General features: G+C 41.0%; 1 protein-coding gene across 8 annotated transcripts; it reads right to left on the reverse strand.

Annotated features, from left to right (window-relative positions):
* Positions 1-51: 51 nt before the first annotated feature.
* Positions 52-21,515, reverse strand: LOC124186636 (dynein heavy chain, cytoplasmic). Of its 8 annotated transcripts, none has more exons than XM_046578482.1 (23): positions 21,169-21,515; positions 20,148-20,665; positions 18,610-19,704; positions 18,382-18,517; positions 17,930-18,303; positions 17,567-17,602; positions 17,051-17,122; positions 13,618-16,968; positions 13,141-13,535; positions 12,742-13,052; positions 12,564-12,652; positions 12,305-12,343; positions 11,009-12,155; positions 10,429-10,924; positions 9,745-10,360; positions 8,850-9,644; positions 8,556-8,757; positions 6,824-7,022; positions 4,847-4,964; positions 4,393-4,764; positions 1,544-4,306; positions 1,223-1,420; positions 52-993 (listed from the first exon to the last, which is right to left on the reverse strand). In XM_046578482.1, the coding sequence occupies exons 1-23, from the start codon at positions 21,410-21,412 to the stop codon at positions 559-561; spliced, it is 14,001 nt and encodes a 4,666-aa protein (XP_046434438.1). In that variant the 5' UTR covers positions 21,413-21,515; the 3' UTR covers positions 52-558. The 8 variants fall into 8 exon arrangements, with proteins under 8 accessions (XP_046434438.1, XP_046434439.1, XP_046434440.1 ...); XM_046578483.1 differs by lacking the exon at positions 6,824-7,022 and adding an exon at positions 7,629-7,824; XM_046578484.1 differs by lacking the exon at positions 17,567-17,602.
* Positions 21,516-22,094: the final 579 nt, after the last annotated feature.

The following is a 22,094-nucleotide window of genomic DNA, read 5'->3' on the forward strand; positions in this document are numbered from 1 at the left end:
CCTCGACATTTTTCGGAAAATTGTCATAATCAGAAAAAAATTCATAAGAGCTAACGAAAAGATGAAGAGTTTATTTATCACATTAGTTACAATTAGCGATACGTAGAAAAACTTTCTTCTACAATATCAATACAATGCCTCTTCGTAATTATATATATTCACGTGCGGTCGGATAACAATTAGTACATAAAACTAAAAGCGTTAAGCCTGGAGTAAGCTGGAAACCCATACAAGCATATAAATAAATAAAAATCGAATTTCGCGGTACGTGCTTTCGTTGCAATTTATAGCATCTATGAGCGAGTAACGTCCCTTCCTCTCCTCTGATTTTCACAAGTTAAAGTATTAACATTAGCCCAATGCCTCCGATCCGCACGTGGCAGCTACTTACATTAATCTTCAAGTTTAAAGTTGTATTAAAATGAAAATAATTTATAGCTACATAATTATCTCAACATTGACATACGGAGTTTGATTATTCTGATATTAGACATACATGTGAAGCAAGGTTCGAAAAAGTTGCACACGTAATTAACCGTTCAAGATCACGGATTATAATTAGTTCAAAGCAGTGGACGTGAGTACAGCGACGCCTCTTTCATAGAAACTGTGCTGCTCTTGCCCATTCATAATATTCAAGTCAATCGTAAAGAGTAATTCCGTTCTGGTGCTATTCAGATACACCGGCAAAGAGAGTTTGCCCTTCACCGGTTCCTCTGCCGACGACCTGAACCACCTCAGCATAGTCACAGGTAAATCTGTCATTATAGTCGAAGTGAGAACTAATTGATTAGCCTTGCAATGCGCTCCTTGGAGCTTCAGACCGGTCACAGCGAACGAGCAATCGTCAGTTGCTATGTTGTCTCCATCCCCGATTGTCACATCGAGCTGAAGCTCTTCCAGCGACCAACTGTTTGCCTGTGCGATGCACTGGCGTGTCGCAGTGATGTACGCTTCTGGGTTTAGTAGACCACCGAGCCAGACAGGGAAGGTCTGCAAAAATAATTACCCAAAATGACAATAACATTTTTCGGCGAAAAGTTCTCGTGCCGTTCTCTTTAGGAAATTTCTCGTACAATTCAGGAATTGTTGGAAGAGAAATTGACAGATGTTACAAATTTCTCGGATTATGATTAGTTTCAGTCCACTCAAGTAATCTTTATCGGAATAGTTGCGAGCTGTAAAAAAATCCTTTCCTATTTTATCATTTTACTTTTCATACCTTTATCTCCTTAGCGCCCCCTTGGGATACCAATCTGGATACTTCTTGCAGCTGGCTGACTCTGTGACTAAAATCTGTAATCCATTGAATGACTGTGCAGCCTCTAGGAACGGTGTAGCGTCTCCATCCACCCGGTAAAATTCCTTTTACTAACTCGGATAGCATTGTTCGGTGATAATTTGTCTGCTTTTTTTCACCCTGTAACATTTCATTCGCTAGTAAAATTTCTTTCACTCTGTATTATCCATTGCTGAAATACGAAGATTATTCGCGATAGTGTATTGCGTAAATATCTATATTATTCAATGTTACCCCGCGTACCTGGCAAATCAGTACAACGTCCTCAAGATCGTGAATGACATCTTGCAGTAATTTAGCTCCGCTATTAACTTCCCTTTCAAAGTACCTATACAATGGATCCTTGATATTTTCGACGGTACGTTTAAGCGTTGGTAAATTTTTGGGCAGTAATTGTAGCCACGTAGAAGCAGAGTTGTGCAAAGTCCGCATCCAGGCGGGCCTACCATCGCCCACAGCCTCTCTTGGAGCGTCGAGTGACTCTTCATTTGAATAAGCGAGCTCGTCTTCATCCTCGAGCTGTTGCATCTTGAGAAGTTTCGACACCAGATCCGTTCCCCGTGTTGTTAGAAGTACTTTCTCAGCATTGTTAGGTAGTCCAAGCCACGACGGAGTCTGTCTGTCTGCAAGGGATTCGATCCACTTCAAGAAATGATCACGCCTTGTCCCATCGGGCATAGTGATATGCCTCTGATTTCCTTGCGCCCCGTCAACATTTGCCACCAGGGCAAAATCACCCTCGAATGATCTTGGTGTGAAAAGTTTTCCGAGGAAGGAGGCGAGCAGTCTTTGATCAAAGTCGTTGTCGATTTTACCGCCGTATATGCACTGTGACAATAGCGTGACCAGAGCATCCCATGGAACTTTTTCAGGGGGCAAATTCGTTCTACCCATTGCAGTAGCCTCGATCCACGTGTCCAAAGTGTCGCAAGCCACCCTCAGGTCACTCTCGTTGAATTCATAGTACTTTGCCCATCCCAGCGGACAATACCTCAAACGCTCTTGAACTATAGCGTGGAACCAAGCGAGAAGGAAATACAGTCTGGCTCTTTCATTCGGCGCTTTCATCATGCGAGATGCAGGCACAGTGCTGAACGTTCGCAATAAATTAGCCCTGATACCAGGAGGTGGTTCGAACACAAATATTCTACCAGCTCTGAGCAGATTGACGGGTACTTTAGGATTGATTTCCATAGTCAGGAACAGCCTGAAGCTAGCGTGTGGCTGCAGACTATGCAGCTTCTTCTCAAGCTGAACCAGCCACTGAGGTGCGAGATGCACATTTTTGAGCATGACCCAACGACCCGCCTTGACGGCCATATTTATGGCTCTTTCCGCCTGGTTGAATCCCTCGGCGGAACCGATAGCGATGCTGGCAATTTGTTTAGATTGCTCAGCTGCAAGGTCATCGACTCGACTTGACGCGTCGAATCCTGGAACGGAACAAAGCAGTGCCGGTACATTGGACTTGAGCTGATTTTCTACAACAGATCCAAAATCTAGCTCCGCCTCAGCTGCTGCCATAAAGCTTTCGCCAAGTGCCGATGTGACTACCAAAGACGCAGCTGCGATTACACGGTCTGGTCTGAACGCTTGTATGACCAGTAGCTGGTGCATAGTAATTCCAATAGGAGATAGCGGTTTTTCTTCTTCCCATAGTTTAGGGACGCAAGTTTCAGGTGTGGGTGATTGGAGCCATGTGCCGAAATCGGGATTGTTTTGTATTTTGTCAGCAAGTTTCTTGAACGCTGGAAGTCTTATTGTTAGACGCATCATCGCCTCTTGCTGCTCGGAGCTTAGTCCGTTGACTGGTGCTCCACGGATGTTGAGGACGCCTTCCTTGCCGCGTAAGAAGAACGTGAATTCGTTGTCGTACGTTGACTCGGTGATGATACCCTTCAGGTGGATGCGGCAAAGAAGTAACGCGAAAGTGAGTCTGTCAGTGTGAAGCATACCTCTAGCGACGCGTTCGTAACATACAGAGAACAAGTCGCTGGTGATGAGCGACAGCCTTTGAGTATGGTCAGAAATACCAGATAGTTTTGTATTTTGGCACAATACAGATGTGAATATGTCCAAAAACATCTGTAACGAATACTGATACAAAAAGTGTACTTGATTCAGACTATCCATGGTAAAGTACATGTTTGAACAAGCCTGAGAGAGCGGCAAGTACTGTTGGGATACAGTCTCAATTTCGCCGATAACTTTGTCGGTTTCTTCAACTTTCTTACTGATGTCTGCAGCTTCTTGTTTCAGAGTTTCTAAAGTTGTTATAACAGAATCGTCATCCAGAATCTTTCCTTTGGCATCGTTGAGAGCTTGAAGCAGCGACTTTTCAAGCTGCCGCAATCTGAGGTGGAATTCTCCTTGAAGTTTAAGCAGGTCTGACCTCTTTTCATCGATATCCGGGCGCTCGGCTTTCAGAACTTGATTGAGACACTGACTCTGGAGTGAACTCCTGGTGACGGTGAAGTTGACAAAGGTCACTCGCGAACATATGTCAGGCGGGAATTCAACTGTTGGATCTCTGGTTGACAAAAATATAACAAACGATGGCGAAAGATCGATATCCTGATCTCCAAGAGTGATCAAAACTCTACCACCGGTTCTACGCAATTCTCTGTTCAATACAGGGTTGAGTATTGGATCGTAATTTTCAACGTCCTGAACCAGTAACGGATTACCAAATCGCAAAGCGCTCTCAAGATTTTTCCTGAACGAATCGTCAAGGAAACTGGTCTTCGTTATCTTCTTATCCTTGAATTCATTCATTATGAACTCTGTCGCTTGACCAGAAGGATCTATAATCAATGGATATCTGTTGAAGCGTTTCAGCATTATCGCATTCTCAGTGCACAAATCGTCTGTCGGTAAAGCATTTGCCTGCCATCTCAATCGTTCGTCTGGATTAGACAGATACTCGGTGCGAGCTATGTCGGCACGGAACTGCAAATTCGCTTGTTGCAAATGCTGGCACCAAGTGGCAAACAAGTTCTGACGATACTAGAAATTGAAAAAGAAAATGTCACGCTATAATTACCACTGAATACCCTCATCGATGTGTTAATTATAACAAGTAAGCAACTTACATGTTGATCGAAATATCCTGCATAAGCCAGAAACGCTGAGGACAGAAGTACGTCTCCGATAATAGTCGACATTTGACTTCTGAAAGTTTCGCTGGTCGCTTCCCACCTTTCTCGCTCGATAACAAGGGACTTAAGCAGCGCAATGGATCGATCTACCTTACTCTGCACATTTTCGAGGTCCGTTTTGATGGCTTGAGCTTGCGATATGAGCTGAGCATACTCCTCCTTGTAAGACGCGATGCTTTGCTCCAGCTGAGCTATTAGATCCTTCACCTCTTCACCCTTGGATTTATTCGTATCCGCTTGACGTTCCAAAGAGTGAAGTTCATCCCTGAGTGGTTCAACGCGTTTCAACATGTCCGCATATTCGATCTAAGTGATTAAAAACAATTTCGAATAACTCGAATTGAGATAAACTTCATTCATAAGTTTTATACAGTGTTAGTCTAGTTACCTGAGCTATGGCCCATTTCACCATGGGACCACAAGCCATACTAGCACGATTCACCTTTTCAAAGTTGTAATCAGGATTACTGAGGTATCGACTCTTCATTTTTTCACGTACATCATCACTGTAGAATATAGTGAAATTAGAATTGGATTTTGTTTGACAATAACTTGGTTTCAAGATTCTACATGACCTTCAAGTGGCAAATTTAAATTTCTCAAAATATCAACTTCAGCTAAATGTTATGAATGAATTTGAAAATGTACAAAAGGCGACCCAATGAATTTACTCAATTTTTCATTTCTTTTTTCGAATTTTAATGCATTAATATAAATATAGAAGCATCAGCTAATTTGATCTTTGGTGAATTTCTAAGTATTTAGAATGCGTGTAGGACTTGAACGTGAATAAGCGTACTTGAGGGAAAAAAAAAAACCAAACGTGGAAAACAACAAACAATGAAAATCCAAACAATATCGAAAAGCCCATGGTGATGTAAAATAATCTAGGAAAAAAACTGTATATATTCTCTATATTAACAATTGCAACAAAAAATATTTATATATATGTATATATATATGTGCAAATATTTCATTATTTATTATGCGACAAAGATGATTAGCCAAATGATTAGAATTGCTTAGAGAAACAAAATTTGATTAACAACAATCACGGGGTAAATCATTGTTAGCCAATCAGTAAAATTTTCATTGCACGCCTCATGTCTTCAGTAATTAGTGACAACTTTATCAATCATTGTGTTAGCATGCAGTATAGCAAAGAATAAATAGAAGAAACAAAAATAATAATAATAATCATAATAATAATAATATATGGGGGGGGGGGAAGACCCGATAAACGTTTTTCTCAATGAGTTATTATTATGTCGCCTCGTTCCAAAGCTGAAGTCAATTATATGCAACTTGTCACATAAAATATGCACGCAAGCCGCTGATTGGCTAAGGATGACGTGTTTGAGACAAGTTGTATAAAATATTAATGGACTTCCACTGAACTGCGACGAGATGAAATACTGCGTATTATCACGTTTAGAATTTCAATAAACTAAATAATTTTTTAATCAAAGTCCTTGCTGCAAATCACTACACAATTTCGTCTGATCGCAATAAATAGTGGAAGCATTATAATATATAGCATTACCCTAACAAGCTGTCGTCGCAGAGACTTGAAATGATATAAGATTAAATAGATAAATATGCATTAATATGTGTTAGGGGACCAGCCAACATTATATCAAGCGATTGCTAAGTCATCTTTACAAAAATTGTACTCAGTGGGCGAAGCTGAAGTATCAGGCAAGGGAAAATGAAATGATACGATATGAATAATTAAAGGAACAAAAAAGCTCTACATCAATGGAATATGATTCAATTCTGTTTTTATACCAGGAATCGTTGTATGCATTCTAGTCGATAAAGCTTGCAAAAAAAAAAATTGCATTTACCACCCCTCAAGTTTTGTCCTAACAACGTAATATGAATAAGTATGTGATAACTCTGTTGCATAACAAAATTCTAAGCTATCGTGATGATTGGCACTACCGCAGTATCGATACATGAATGATTTATATTTTCGTCGAAATTTACTTTACAACAGCGTTTGTACTATGGTGATAATGATAAGCTGTTAATAATAAAGTATTACTGCTATTATTTTTCTTTTTCTTTTTTACAGGTGTATTAAATGTTATCAAACCAGCGATTCGTCATTGTGCGATTGAAAAAGATTTAGAAACTTTGTTATGAAAATTTATTTAAGGAGATAGGAAAAAAAATAGAATCATCCAGACGTTTTTGGAATTGACTGGGTAGTAGCATAGACTATATATGCTTTTGGATAACTAAAACGAAGTAGAAAAAAAAAAAATTAGCTGGCCCCTCGGTACAGGTAGCTTGGTGAAATTAATTCATTTTATCAATGTTCTTTCTGGGGGGAAAAAACAAACAATGAAAGCATGCTTACGTAATGTCCTCAGTACTGAAACTAGAGACAATGGTATTGATAAAATTGTCTCTCATGATGACAGCGCGGATAGATTTCCAGTCGCTGGCATTTTCGCCTAGCAAGAGGCAGATAGACTCCAGCGCAACCTTGACGATCGCTGGTGGGTTCGCCATTGAGCGAACCTCGACCAAGTGCTGTTTCTTTATCGATTTCACCGCTATACGGAAAAATTAAACGATCTCATATAGTACAAAGAAGAAAATAGGCAGGCAATTAGAATTGGCAGAGTTATGGGTGAGATTTGTTGTTTTTTTTTTTTTTTTTTTTTTTTTTGTTTTTTGATTTTTTCATCATTTTTTCTTTGTAAGAGAGAATTAAGAGAGAAGAAAAAACAAAGCATTTTCAAGTATAGGCTGCAAAGTGTGTGATTCGGCGGACCTATAAAAGTTAGAAATTAAGGCAAGATGTAAAACACAACAAAAAGATATAATGCGTATATACACGAGTAAAATTGGCGTTGACACAAATAAAATTGGACGTTTAATTCAAACGTGTTTGACATTTGAGGCTATTGAACTTCAATAATTATTCCTAATTTTGCGGAATATGCTGTATCAAAATGCTCTTTGCAATAATTTCACGATCGATGAATTTATGAACAAGTGATTTTTTCCTATCTGTTTCAACGCCGCATCGGTGAGGATTATATGAGAACAACCAACAAACACAACAGAAATATCAACATATATCAAGCAGACATTAGACTCGTTATTAGACCAGCGAGCATGGGGGACATTCAACGTTGAGCCTAGAGCAGTCTTACGTGATGTCCTCGGTGTTGAAGTTGACTATTGTTGGTATAAAGCTGTCCTTCATAATAACTGCTCGAATCTGTTTCCAGTCACTGGCATTTTCTTCCAGCAGCAGGCATATCGATTCGAGAGCAAGCTTTACGATCGCCGGCGGATTCGCCATTGATCGTATTTCAACGAGATGCTGCCGTTTTATCCCCTTTACAGCTATACTCGTTCGAAATTTGCGTAAACACGTCACACAATACACGAGCATGCAATTTTATACCGTTAAAAATAGTATAAATTTGGGTAGGTATACGCAAAAAAACAAACTTTTCAAAATACGCATGTATATTACATATATATACGTATATATATGTGTGTGTATGCGTATAAAGAAATTAGTTTGTATGCGAATAGAAAAAATAATTACAGAACCGGAAAGCTAGAAATGTAACACCACATGACGGCAAATTTGCGCTTAGCAATTATTAAATTCCCAAGTTTTTGGGAAGTTCTTTCGAATGATGTTGTGAATGTGATTAGAGGTACTTAATTGCATTAGAAGACATAAATTTTGGTGTCTTATTCAGATGGAAAGATATCAGTACATTATTGGTGTAATCTAGATGTAAAAAAAAAAGAGCCGAAAAAGTGCAACGATATTATAAGCTTCTCCGTTTGTGTAATTTGCAAAAGTATTTTGATTTCACATCCGCCATAGATCCGTACATTTCGACAAAAAAGGTAAAATATATAGAATGATACAACATAGAGTCTCGCTTCTGGTCATCATGCGTTACTGGGCAACTTTTGGCAATGTATAATTCTCTGCCCGAAAGACATTTGAAATAGTCTACTTTTGTCAAATGTGAATACGAACTTTGCGCTTGAAGTAAAATCAATAGTTGAAAAAAAAAGGAGTAGAATTTCTGATGTTTTCCGAATAAACTTACCGTTCTGAGCATCAATGACGGCAGGTTCGACTTGCGCAAGGTCGGCCATGACGTCATCCCTCTTTTGATTAATGGCAACAGTCTGGATGGCAAGTTGTTGCTGGATTTCCTGACTTTGAACTTTTTTCTTTTCAGCTTCCTGTTGATCCTTCACCATCTGTTTTAGCTTGGCATTCGCAGCTTCGTTTTTAGCTTGAAGTTCCTATTAACCGAAAATTCCGAAATACACGTGGGATCATAAACAATAAAGCGTGCTAATGAAAATTCCTCCACGATATAGTAAAATCTTCTCACCTGAGATTTGACAGCCAAACTTTTCTGCATCTCTTCGACCTGTTCAACCGTCTCAGCAATTTTACCCAAACCAACGTTCAAGTGCAATTGTTGTTCCTCCAAATCGCTACGTTTTTCTTGATACAATTTGACGAAGTGATGTATAAAGTCTAAATAGTGCCTAGGAGTAATTGCCATTGTCCTTCCTCCGCGCTTGGCCAGTCTGGTGTTAGCCTTGTGCAAAGTTTGATGAACGTAGACACAAGCGTTGATAACAGCGTCACGATGACTTGGTTGGGTCGGAATAAGCAGACAAGACGAAGGGAAGAAATCGGGAGATCTCCACGTCGGTTTCTCCAGATCGACGCGATTTGTAAACTCTTTACCAACTTGGAAGAGTGCGTTGTCCGACCAGTCGCCGAACCAGTTCAGTACACATCTGTTGAACAGGGCAGGCGAAGTCGCTGCCCGGTCTTTGAGACCGTCGGTGCTGGGATTCATTGTGAATACGACGTGCAGATTTCTCATTACTTGTCCGGTGAACCATTTGTACAATTCTTCGTTAGAATCCAGCATCAATCCCTCACGTTGAGCACCTTCTTTGCACTGTGTCATCAACGTTGTGTATTCGTCACCTTCGAACAACCCAGGCACCTCGCCGTTGGCAAGCAAGGTATTCATACGCTCCAAGAAACCAGAATCAAGAACGTTAGATTCGTCCAGAATAAAGGCAATTTTTTCATCTTTGCATCCGGAACGTCTCAGCACTTGACGTAAGTCTTCGTCAAAGTCCTCGCCTGTGTATTTGTTGTGAACCTGTCGAAGAGTTAGGTATGTACGCATCATAAAATAACAACTTTCAATTTTCAAACATCAATCCATGTATTTTTTTAATTTGTATTAGACAATTGCGAACCTTGATTTGGAAAATGGAAAGACCGTTCATCCAGGCGACGAAACGAGATAGAGTAGTTTTACCAGCGCCAGAAACTCCGATCAACAGAAGATGACCTTGAGGCTGCCTGAATATTCTGTCAATCCTCAGGACATGATCCAATACCTCGTCAAAGAGAACGAGCGGTACGTCTAACTCTTCTTCGTAGAACACCTTCAGTCTTGCTCTTACGTAATCCCTCAATTCCTGCCGATTGACCGGTATGTAATCTTTGGACAGCCAATTGCTGTAAAGAATAGGTCTTTCCAGAGCTTTCTCTCTATCAATTGCAGGGAAGTGTTTCAGACCGACAATGTCGATGTTTTTATTTGTCCAGGCACGTTCAGGGTCTTCAACCAATCTGTCTTGGAATAAGCGCAGTGCTTCGTGAGCCCAGAGGCGCACAAGACCCTCGACTGAAAGGCTGTCCAGTGGTCTTATTGCCTCGCATATACCGCGCACCCAGCGAGTCATTTCACGCGGCGAATAAACGTAGTGAGGCTGCATATCTTGAGTAAACTTCTCTTGCGACACGAGATAGAATTCAACCATTGCGTTGGTCAATGGCTCGGCGTATCCCCGAAGTGACGGAGTCAGCCTGAAAGTTCATTTTGTTGTAAATGGAGGCAGAAATTTAAACTTAGTCTGGTGTTTAGAACATCTTACCTCAACATAGCACGCGTAAATGTTCCGTAAATTTGTTTCAGAGATGTTTCTCCGGGGTAATCAACATATATGACTGGTACGTGTCTGAGGAATCTATGACTAAGAGGTTTTCTGCCAGGATCTGTGGGAGGATTGCAGGCACCGACAAATTGGATCCGTTCCAAAGCAACCCAAGCTTGATCACTAGTTCTGTAGAATCCTCGGTGCTCCACCAATTGTCGTAGGAATGATATAACTCGCTGAGTCCCGTAATTGTCCATGTCCGGTAAATTTATCTCATCGCAGAATAGTACAAGCCACTTTCCAAGTTGGACTGGAGAGAGTATTACTCCATTTGGCGTTTTTCGGTACTCGCAGTAGTGGTCAAAGGTCTTTAGCAACAATTCTGGCGTCGTTGCAGATGAGAAATTAAGCCCCACTACTTCCATGTCTGGCAAAGCTCGTAACGCGGAAAAGAGAGTCATAGTCTTACCAGATCCAGGCGGACCACAAAGCACTGTAAAAGAGATTTGATAATTAAGAAAATGTACAATATAAATTAACTAATTTTCATACTGAACCATAAATTTCGATCACTTACCAAGCGGTTTGTGCTCGGCTAGCCAGGTATAGAGCAAGCTCTCATGTCTGACCGTATCCAGTGTGGGAACAACAATGTCAGGACTAGCCACTTTATGAGTCTCTACTTCGATTTGAGGTACTTTGTTACTCCATGGTAGCCATTCTCCGGTAATATTGACTTCAAAGTCAATAATCGGTGTGTTGGACTGAGCTGGCAGAGGTACAGTGGTTACCGATCTTATGAAATCACCAAGGTCGGATCTGACTTTGAGTTTAGCGTCACCGGCGAAGCTCCACAAAAGTGCGTATACCAAACACTTTGGCATATAACGTTCGAGTTGTTCGCTTGGTAGGGGAAAATCTATGTGCGTATGATTGTACTGCAGAACGTTTCGCACAGCCTGATTGAGCATGGAGAAAAGAGAGCTAAGGGCGCGTAATCTAGTGAAGTCCATGATGTGTTCTTGCTTCATCGCGTACTCCAGGCATCTGACAACTAAACCGTCCGGAGCAAAGTAGCTTTGTAAAATGCTGGCAACTTCACGTTGAACCGTAAGTGCAGGAGAAACGGTATCTTCCTTATCTGTCGACTTTTTACCCATATTGTCTTCTTCGCCATCCTCAAGCGGAATGTTACGTAGCCGAAGCATGTAGTTTTCGAATATCATTTCTGTCGATAATACGTCCTCGGAGAACCAGACCATACCGCAACGAGATACCGTGGCCAGGGTAGCGTATTTTAGATCTTGAACTTCAAACATAACGCGCACGTTTGGTGGCAGACTCAAACGTTCACCATTGGGGAGTGTTAAAAGCTTGTTGTCGTCCAGAACAGAGTTCAAGTTTTCAACCCATTCAGGATCGACATCACCGTCGAAGATGATCCATTGTCGCTTGTTAATCTCTCCTCTGACGTTGTCTATTATCTTCCTTAGAATGTGTGTGAAAAGACCGTCAGTCCATTCCCGAGTATTTGGATCCAAAACACCGTAAAGTGTTTCTTTGCTGATGGCTTTTGGATCTATAACATGGGCGACACCTTCAACACCCTCGAATCGCTCCAACGCCTTCAGCAGAACTTTCCAGGCCATTGTTTTTCCAGAACCGCTGGGACCCACCATCATCAAACCATGATTAAGGTTGCAGATTTGATAGAGTTGTAGTACCTGTGAAAAAGGAACGGTTTTGGAACACTGGACTAGTTCGATATCCCTGGAAAGTGACAATCATGCGTTGGCTCTGGTTAAGCAAAGACTGATTGCATGTTTCGATTACAACAACAATTTACAACAACAATACTCTTGTTCTATCTCACCTTAGCGACCCAGGTCTCACCGACCATCCCCTGAGCATGCTTTGAGATAAAATATCAATTTCAATTAGCACAACTAGTTCGTTCCGTTATTCGTGTTGCAATAAAGTTTATGTCATTTCTATGCCCGGTATTGTTGTTTTTTCTTTACTTGGAAAAGTGTTTTTGTGTATGTGGTTGTGAATTGATGAAATGAAGGTGTGACAATACACGCTACCTACCAATTAAAAACAGTATGTTAACTTGAAATAAACAAACTTACCTTTTCTTGCCATGCTCCGCCTTGCTCGTCGCCTTCGCCACAAACGAGATATTCCTCAGCGCAGACTTTTCGAATTTCGTCCTTCAATCCTGTAACCAATTAAAACATTAGTGATGATGCTGCAATTAAACATGTTTCAAAATCAACGGTCTAAATTTCGTATTTAACAAAAACCTACCCTTCATTTCGGCGCGGGTGTAATTCACATTGGGGAATACATCGTTCAGAAGACTGAATAACAGCGGTATATCTTCAGCGACAAGTTTTGGTACCATTGTTTCGCAGACAGATTGTATGAGGATTTCTTGCTCGGGTAGATTCTCGGCAATGGAAGCCTCGTCGATGTCCGAATCTCCGCGATTCTGCATATTCTCTTTGATTCTTTGGATCCTGTCACGTTTCACGTTTCCAGCCGATATCAGCACAGATTTAAGAGCTCGGAGCCCAAAGTCGTAATGCGATTGATTGGAAAGCTGTTCATCGCAAAGTCTGGAAGTGAAATACTCAATGATGATAGATAAAAGATGTGTGGATAAAACGTTTTTGACATAAGTTTTCCAGAGTGATCAAAGCTTACTTGAAGAATGGAACAATTTTGCAGGCCAGTTTCTCAGCAGATCTGAAACCTTGGCTGAACAACATTACTTCAGCGATCAACTGTCTGTCTGGTGTAGTCATAGCCAATGATCTGAACAATTTCTTCAAGTTGTCGGGCAAATTGGAACGACCAGCATATCCAGGATTCATAGTGATGAAGATAGCCATATCTGTAGAGACTCTGACCTGCTTGCCAACAAGTTCGACGCAAAGAGTTCCTCCCTTTTGTCCCTCCATTTGACTCTTGAGCGCTTCTTGGATTGTCTGTACTTGCTGTGACACCGCGGACAACATGCGTTCTTCCAGACGGTTAAATTCGTCAAAGCAACCCCAGGCTCCGACTTGACAAAGCCCAACGAAAATACGACCCATTGCCTGTAGAAAGAATTGTTGGTATACTAATGATTTCACATGATATAGGGAATTATATATATTTTACGTTTGGCATAATTCTTACCTGGAAGTCAAAGGTCTCATCACAATTAAACACCAATACGAATCTTCCGAGCTGGTGGCCTAATGCCTTTACAGACTCTGTTTTTCCAGTACCAGCAGGACCAAATGGTGATCCTCCAAGTCTAGCTTCCAATGCTTGGGTCATTGTAAGATAACATCTGTCTGTTAACGGTGTTTGGACAAGCCTGTCTTGTACACCAAGATATTCAAAGCCATAAAAGAATTTGGCATTTGCCATGTGAATGGTGAGCTGTTGAAGAACCTCGGTTTGTCTAGGATCAAAATAGAACCTCATTTCACAAAGCCATTCGAAAGCTTTAGGGTTCGAAACTTTGTTGGCCAATAGCCTTCTGGTCACCGTTCTTTTGTGTACAAATTCATTGATCAAATGCTCGAGTTTTTTTCTTCTGAGAGCAGGCTGTTCTTGTAGTACGGAATCGGCAAGCACGTTTAGAGTGCCTTCAACTTGCGTTAGAACTCTCTCGAGTGGATTTTTATTTGGGTTAGATTGAGCTTCATGCAATGCTGCTTCGACATCTTCTGACCACAGGATTTGAGCCGCAAGAACGATGATCTGAGCTTGGTACTTGTCGCACCAAGTCATAAAGGCTTCTGGATTGATGTTACCATCTTTAAACTGTTTTATATCCTGCACAGCCTTTGTGAGACTAGAAGCTAAAGTAACTCTCATTTCTTTTTCAACCATCGATAGCCACTCGTTAATTTTTGGATGATCCGTTGTTGACACTGGATCATTAAACATCACTTCTTCACCTTCCCGCGACGCGATACCAGTTATAACGGTGTTGTCTTCGTTCAACAGAATCGCTGCTACGCCAGCAAACATTTTCTTGAAGTGCTTTTGCAGTCTGGCAACGTTCTTGCTATTACCGATGATTTCAAGCAAATCTTCATCTCCCACGAAATAAAATCGAGGGAACGAGGTCCTTTCTCTTTCGAGATACTCTCCAAGAGCTTTTTGAATTTTCCCCAAAAGGTCAGCCAGACGTTCCAAAGCTCTCTGGACCCCGGGTATATTTAAAACATCCATAACCATTGGAGATTTGGACACTTTTTTCATCAATCCAAGGAACTCGGAGCTGATACTTTGGAAACGCGATGTTTCAACAGGTAGCAATGTCTTAATATCAGCGCTGCACGAAAATATACCTTCCAAATAAACCCAGCGCCGTTGCACGTCGATCCAAACATCGAATAAAGCGTTTATTCTATTCAATTTTTCCTCCCAAGTCAGAGCTTCTTCTTCAAATACCTTGTAATACGGCGACAGCTTCATAGCGGCGACAGAATTGATGTGCTCCTTGATTTTGTTGAAAAGATCATCCCATCCACGAATCAATCTACACTTGTTCTGGTAATTGATGAGGTCCAGTTCGTAGGATTGCCAAGACTCGCGTACCTGTTTCAAAAATTCTTCCAGAGCCATTTCTCCCTGAGCAACAAGTATCACGTCTTTAACAATGCTTTCGTTCTTTTGCAGATTGACATCCCACACTTGGCCTAGAGTAAGATCGCTCAAAACCCAGTTGACCCTGAGTTGTCTGGTCAGTTGTTTCCAATGCCTCTCCTTCAGTGCATCAGACTTCAGTTCAACTATCAACATGTTCACTTTAGTGTAACTTTGCAACATTTTCTTAACGTATTCGTAGGAAGAATACTGTCTGAGACGAGCAGGTAACTCTTTCAACTGAGCAATCATTGTGTCAAGTTGTTGACGTAGTTTTCTCGGCTGCACGGACAGCCATGGTTTTTCACGAGTTTCGTCAATCTGTGACCAGATGCGTGACAATTCCGACCAGACTCCCTTCAAATCTTGCAATTCTTCAAACACAACTTGCATCCTATCTTCGCTGGTCGAAACGCCGCCAGGTTCTTGAAGCTCCAGAGCTTCTTTGGCCTTTGCAACGTTGTCCCGTTCCTCTTTGAGCCTGGTGAATTTACTTTCAAACAATTGAAGATGTTGCAATGCTTCGTCTGGACGCAAATGTCCTTCGACTGGCTTTCCTCTCTCCCAATCTCCCAGGTAATCTGTTGTCCTAGTTTCGACTGCTTTGTCTTCGGCAACAATCTTCATCTGCAGAGACGCGACTTGCGTCTGGATGCTGTTGTCCTTGCGCTTGATAATCTCGTTGAACGCCCCCCATTCTCCTTCTATGTTATCCACGTGCAGCCATGTGCTTGGAAATTGGAATCTTTGCCGTTCCAGTATTCTCTGACCTTCCCTGTAGACGTCGACCTGCTTCTCCCAAACCTTCATATTTCGCTTGAGAGATTGGACATAAGTTATGAATCCAACAGCGTCCGAAGTGCTTGCCGCTTCGATGGATTGCTGCTCTAAATCACCCCTCGACTTCGACACCTGAGCGTGAAAGCTCGACATTTCATTACCGAGTAGGGATCCGAATTTACCCAAGGTCTCTTTGTGCCATGAATCATACTTGAGTGAAACCTTGCTCTGCACTTTAGCAAAGTCAATTATAACAGGACCAAATTCTCTCCTTGTATCTGAAGTATCGAAAGTTGTTCTAGTCTTCTTGATGTCGTTCAAACATTTCATCCACAAATTAATATCATCTCCAAGTTTTCCATACAAATTGTCAGGCTGCAAGTCCCACAACGACTGATATCTAAGCCACTGGTCAACGTAGTTGACTATATCTTTCATCTTTACTTCAACAGCCTCGTAAGCTGCTTCCAGTGGAACTTTACCTCCTGGCAATTTAGTCAGTAAATTTCTATAAGTCCCAGACTCAGGTTTGTCGAGACCGACTTGATACCTAGAGCTTTGAAGTCTTATTTGTGATGTAACGATAGCTTGCCAAGCAAAAAGCTGCTGCATTATTTGGAAACGAGCATCTTCGATACTCGGATATAGATACATAGTTTGATTTGTAATTCGAACTTCGTGTATTTGGTTTTGTATCTTAGGATCGCCACCTGGTTTATGTGTTGGTTGTACAGGCGCGTCCGTATCCATGCTCAAGTCGACTTCTTTCTTTTGTCCCATTAGCGTATCAGTCCAGGCGTTGATCCCAGCCTCCAATCTGCTGGCTAAATTCTTTTCAACCTCCTCATCGAGTCTGGCTACCCAAATGTGCAAGTTGGAGTAATTTTTCAACGACAATTCATCGACCGATTTTTGAATTTTTGATAAGATATCTGCAAATGTGTTTGCCGAATACGGACACGTTTCTATCGACCGTACATCAACATCCAGCTGTTCCTCGACAACCAAGAGATCCTCTACTTTTTCTTGGAATGACACTACAACCTCGGAAAGACGCTGGATGTATGGATCCAACTTGTAGCTCTCCCAGACCAAAGCGATACCCTGAGTGAGAAAAAGAAATCCAAAGTAAATACAATTTCGAAGTTAGTCAAATGTTGGGTATTTTTCAAGTGTGAATCCTTACCTCTGAAATCAGGGACAAAACGTCCTTCCGCATGCCAGCAACCAGTGGTATGATACTAGCCTTATCCTCGATCTAAAATCAGACAAAGAAAATTGAAATTTATTGAATCCAGTGATATTGTGAACAGTTTCTTTTTTCATTGTCACAATGATACAACACAAATCGCACGTTTACTATATCAAGTCAAGAATTGGGAATAAACAAAATGCAAAATTAAATATCTTTATTTGACTTTCAGCGTTACTGGGGTATAAAATGGTAAGACAAAATCTGCTTGGGCGTACATAGATTCTGAAGATGGAACACGTTCGATAAAGAATACTAATATTTATAAATCATTACGGGAATACAAGAAGAATGTATTAGGGTATATTAGACAAACGTATTCCTTGCTCCATCTCCATTAAAATATCAATATCAATGCTACGTTAGCTAAGCAGGCATACAATAATAATATAATTATAACAGATTTAGGCAGGATGCATAGTTGTTATTCAAGCATCGTGTAGAAACTACCTTCAATGTGGGACAGTGCGGACTCCGATTGGTAAGCTAAAAATATCGGAGATCCGAGCGATTAGACAATTTGGCGCGACTAAAGAATCCTCTTTTTTTTTTCATCTGGCACTAACTTTGTTTACCCATTTTTCTCTAACATTATCAATTGTTTTTTCACGATTTCTAAGCTCTGTTAATTCGTTAAGAGAATAACGAAAATGAAATAGCATGGCTGAGAGTAACACAGCACAACTATCATATTTAAACGGCAAAAGATACGCGCCTTATATAATTCAAATCAAATCTACTGCCTACAAATCCAAATATAAGTATGAAATAAGTGAAAAATAATGATCGCCAATACAAATATGAATCGCTCACCTTTTCAAGAGTTCTTTCATAGGTCCTGATGCTCTCGATTAAGCTAATCGCGTACGGATAAAGCTGATTTGCTTGATGTGCTTTGTTCACAATCGCCAGCGGTACTCTGAATCCAAGATTCTTAAGGTTTCTCACTTCCTTGGCTAGAGTTATAATCTCAGGAAGAAAATTAACTTTCAGCTTAAGTATGTTGCCGCGTCCAGAACGAGACCTGACGCTATCTATTGTGAAGATGCGTCCAGTAACGCCGATGTTTCTTTGCTGCACTTTACGCGCCCAATCATCAAATATATCTTGGGTAGATAGTTTCATGCGAAAACTGTCTCCATCAGCCTTCAGCTTCTGTCCTTCAATGTGGTTCTCCCAACCTTTTCCTGGTCAATGATAACGAAAATAACATTACTCTTTCCACAGTTAATTGAATAACATCATGAATCCTTAAACAAACATACCCAAGACATCTTCGACTCGTTTTAAATACATCGTTAATTGATAGTCGATTTGTTTGACCCATATAATAGATCCTGCCACAGGTGGAAGATCTCTGACTATGCTCATTTTACAACATTTGCTCTGCGAGTATTGGACCTGTAATAGAATTTGAAAAAAATTTAATGTCATAGCTGGAAAATAAGGACAGTCAAGATTGAATTTTCACATGGCACTAGAATTCATTTCACCTTAAACTTCTCATGGAGAGCCTCAATGTCATCTTTCACTCTCTGTATCAGTTGAGTTTGATATTCTCTGATAGCTCCACGAATATGAGGTCTAACGAACAAGGCATTGAACCTGGAGAAAATTCTGAACATCTCGTTGGCGTTCTTAGCAGTGCCTAATTGATCCCTGAGATGAGCAGTGATCCTGGCCTCGACTCTCTCGATTCGTTCTTCATATCTATGAACAGCTGCCTCCCAAGACTCGAGACCTTCTTTAGTGATGTCGAGGCAATCAACTTCCTTGACATTCTCGTAAGCAAGATTCACTTCCCCAATGGCGTTAGCATCCGCAGCGTCAAGCGCAAATTCTACTTTGGCATTATCGTGATCGGCACTTTCAATGCTTGCGTTATTATTACTCTGTCGAACAGTGGGTCTCAGTACACGAACTATCACCGTTCTCAGTTGTTCGTGTTGACGCCTGAAACGCCTCATGTGTTCCATTCGAGTTTGCAGCTTCTTGTGTGCCGGCGAAACTCGCCAGACCATTTTGAAGTGCTCGTCTCGTTTTTTCTTCACTATATCTCGAAGGAGCCCGGTCAGCTTGTCGTACTCGTCGTCCCACGTACTAAACACCTCGAAGCACTGGCCCATCACCTTCTCAAACTCGTCGAATGGAATATGCATCAGTCTTCGAGTCCCAAGTACTTTCAACAGCTGCTGTCCCAAGTCCCTAGAGATCGCTTCAACTAGCCTCAAGACTCTTTGTATCGGGTATTTGGTGCTTCTGATTTTTCTCAAGTGCATGAATATCTGCTGAACAGCTATCTTGATTCTTTCCAGTTCAGTCGCGGACAGCAAATCGTTTATTGGAAAATCTTTCATCAACGGATTGTAGTCATTCACTGTTGCTAATGCTTGCTTCAAACCTGTGTCAGTGTCAAAACTAACTGTTGCATGAAAACGCTTTCCATATTTCAAAATGTCCAGGGTCAACGATATCTCTATGCTTTCCCGCTTTTCCTGAATTCGATGCAACGCTCTTTCCAAATTCAACCAAAACGATATCTCCTGCAAAGCTGTACCTGACTCAGGGTCTCTGTTCAATTTTGTTACCTGCGGACAAGTCATATGTTAGTTCAGAATTGGGTGCAAGTCATGCATGATTGAAAATTAATTTCCACGTTTTTTGAATAGTCGATATTAGTTACGCTGTGGTTTGCTTGATTCAAGTAAATCTTCTATCAATGATCTTCTCTATTATCAAGATTTCCAGTATCGACTATTGACAGCATATTTCCCAAAGAAATCAATATTAGTAAAGGAATAAATTTTAAGTAGAAGGTTTCGCAGATTCTGAAAGTTTGATTTGTCATTCTCAAAGTGATTTATATTCCATCAACTGACCAGAGTTTTTATAGAAATAAATTTTGATTCCTTTTAAATCTCGAGACACATAGAAAATTTATATTATGAATAATCCTCTGAGGGTGGTCCCAATTTATATGCTGTTTATATGTTGAAAAATTATCACGACTATAAGCTTCTAAATCTTAAACCTTTTGAATTTCTTTAATCCAACGATTGACTCCGTTTTGAAGTTGGTTCAAGAACGTAGAATCCTCTGCTTTTTCTCCAAAGTCAGCAACTTTGGGTTTCCTGCCTTCCTCCGCACACTGCTTTATTACAAGGCTAACAGTTGGATGAACGGGGAGAGATATTTCAGGTATATCTATATTTTGCTGTAAATGCAACAGCCCCATTTCGAGCTCCGCTATCTTCTTCTCAACAGAAGGTGCCATTTTATCACCGTCTCGATCAGCCCTACCGGTGCCCTGTACGTAACTTTTAAAGTATGGAGCCATAGTCTTGCTAATAGCATGTAAAGTTTCATACGGAGGGCCATCAGAAAGCGTGACCAATCGCAACTGTGGATGAATTGGTTTGTCAGCCTCAACGACTGTGCCACGTTTCGTAAAAACGAGCGATGCCATTTTGGGATTTGTGAAGTAAATCTCATTTGATATGTAATACATCACATTCTCTTTCTCTTCGTCGCCGTCCCCGCCATCTTCCTCTGAAATGATTTTATTTATTCATTTAACAATTTGTGTTACTGTTGCAATTCATAAACTCAGCATGGGATCAAGACTGAGTGACTCGTAACTAGAATGAGTCATAATACCAGAAGTAATAATAACATTGCCAGATCAATAATCAATCCACGTTTCAAGCATGGATCGCATAAAGTTGGATCGAAGAATGGAGAAATACTCATTTAGAAATATTGAGAAAGATAGGGAAAATGACTTAATTAAATCCAAAGGTTACGACTAATGGTAGTGAACGTAAGAACATGAAAATTCAGGGTTTAAAAATACGAGGCCCTGAACAAAAAAAAAAAAAAAAGTTAAACAAAACGAAACTAATGCCCATATTGATTTTATTAGAGGTGACGTATACCAGGAGTAACATATACATCGGATAATGTCAGGTGTACCGTTAATATGTAATGGAGGCGAGAGCGGGCGGTTGGATTAGAGAATCGATTGAAATGTCAAAAATGACAGCGAGAATTACCTTTCGCCGAGCTTCTCTGTACGTACAGAGACCAGACTTGTGAATCGCTCAGGAATTTCTTTATGCATTCTTGATTATTTTTGTCCTCTAAAGCAAAGTTTAGAGCGGGCGGGGAATCGTCTTCGTCGGGCAGCAAGATCGCTACAACCCTTCGTAAGTACTTTGCAAATGACGAATACGAAACTATTGCGACGTTCTGTGATTCCGGCGATGGATCGCCCGATCCGTCAAGCGAATCGCCCATTTCTTATACCGGTTCTTTCACTGTACTACACGTATTTCTCAGAATTTACACGGAGCAACCGCTCATCTCGAGCGTCGCAGACTACGCCACGAGCCGTTATGACGAACAATGGCCGACCGATCAGACCAAGTGTCAAAAGCTATACGCACGCCGTCTGGCGAGCAGACCGTAAACCAATCTAAGCCGGTTCAGAGAGGCGAATAATGTTGCCCACGGATTTGCCGCATGTATGCCTATGGTGTTGACTGAAGATATCAACGCATTAGTATGTCAACGGCCCCTAATAAAATACATTCAACTTTAAAGGGGTTGATTATAACAGACCCAACTTTGGCGTGACAATTATAATCCAAGTGGATAACAATCGTGACGGCAGAGTCAAGTCTTTTATAATCAGCCTCTTTAAAGATATGACTGGCTCGCTACATGTCTATATGCTCTAAGATGGCTCTAAGGTTTTATGGGATTCCAATGTAAAATCGATTCAGCATAGCAGAATCCTGCTATTTTTTTTCGCTCCCATCAGCAGCCTTTATCATTACGCTATAAAGTCCACCAGGCTAGCAGTTTGAGGAGCCTGAGAGAGCTCCCGCGCGTATTTTCGTAACCTCGACGTCTCGCGACAATTACCAACAATGCCAAATTGGCAATGATCTAACACACACATTTTATTTGATGTAAT

Source organism: Neodiprion fabricii, chromosome 7 (genome assembly GCF_021155785.1).
Source record: "Neodiprion fabricii isolate iyNeoFabr1 chromosome 7, iyNeoFabr1.1, whole genome shotgun sequence".
Lineage (NCBI taxonomy): Eukaryota > Metazoa > Arthropoda > Insecta > Hymenoptera > Diprionidae > Neodiprion > Neodiprion fabricii.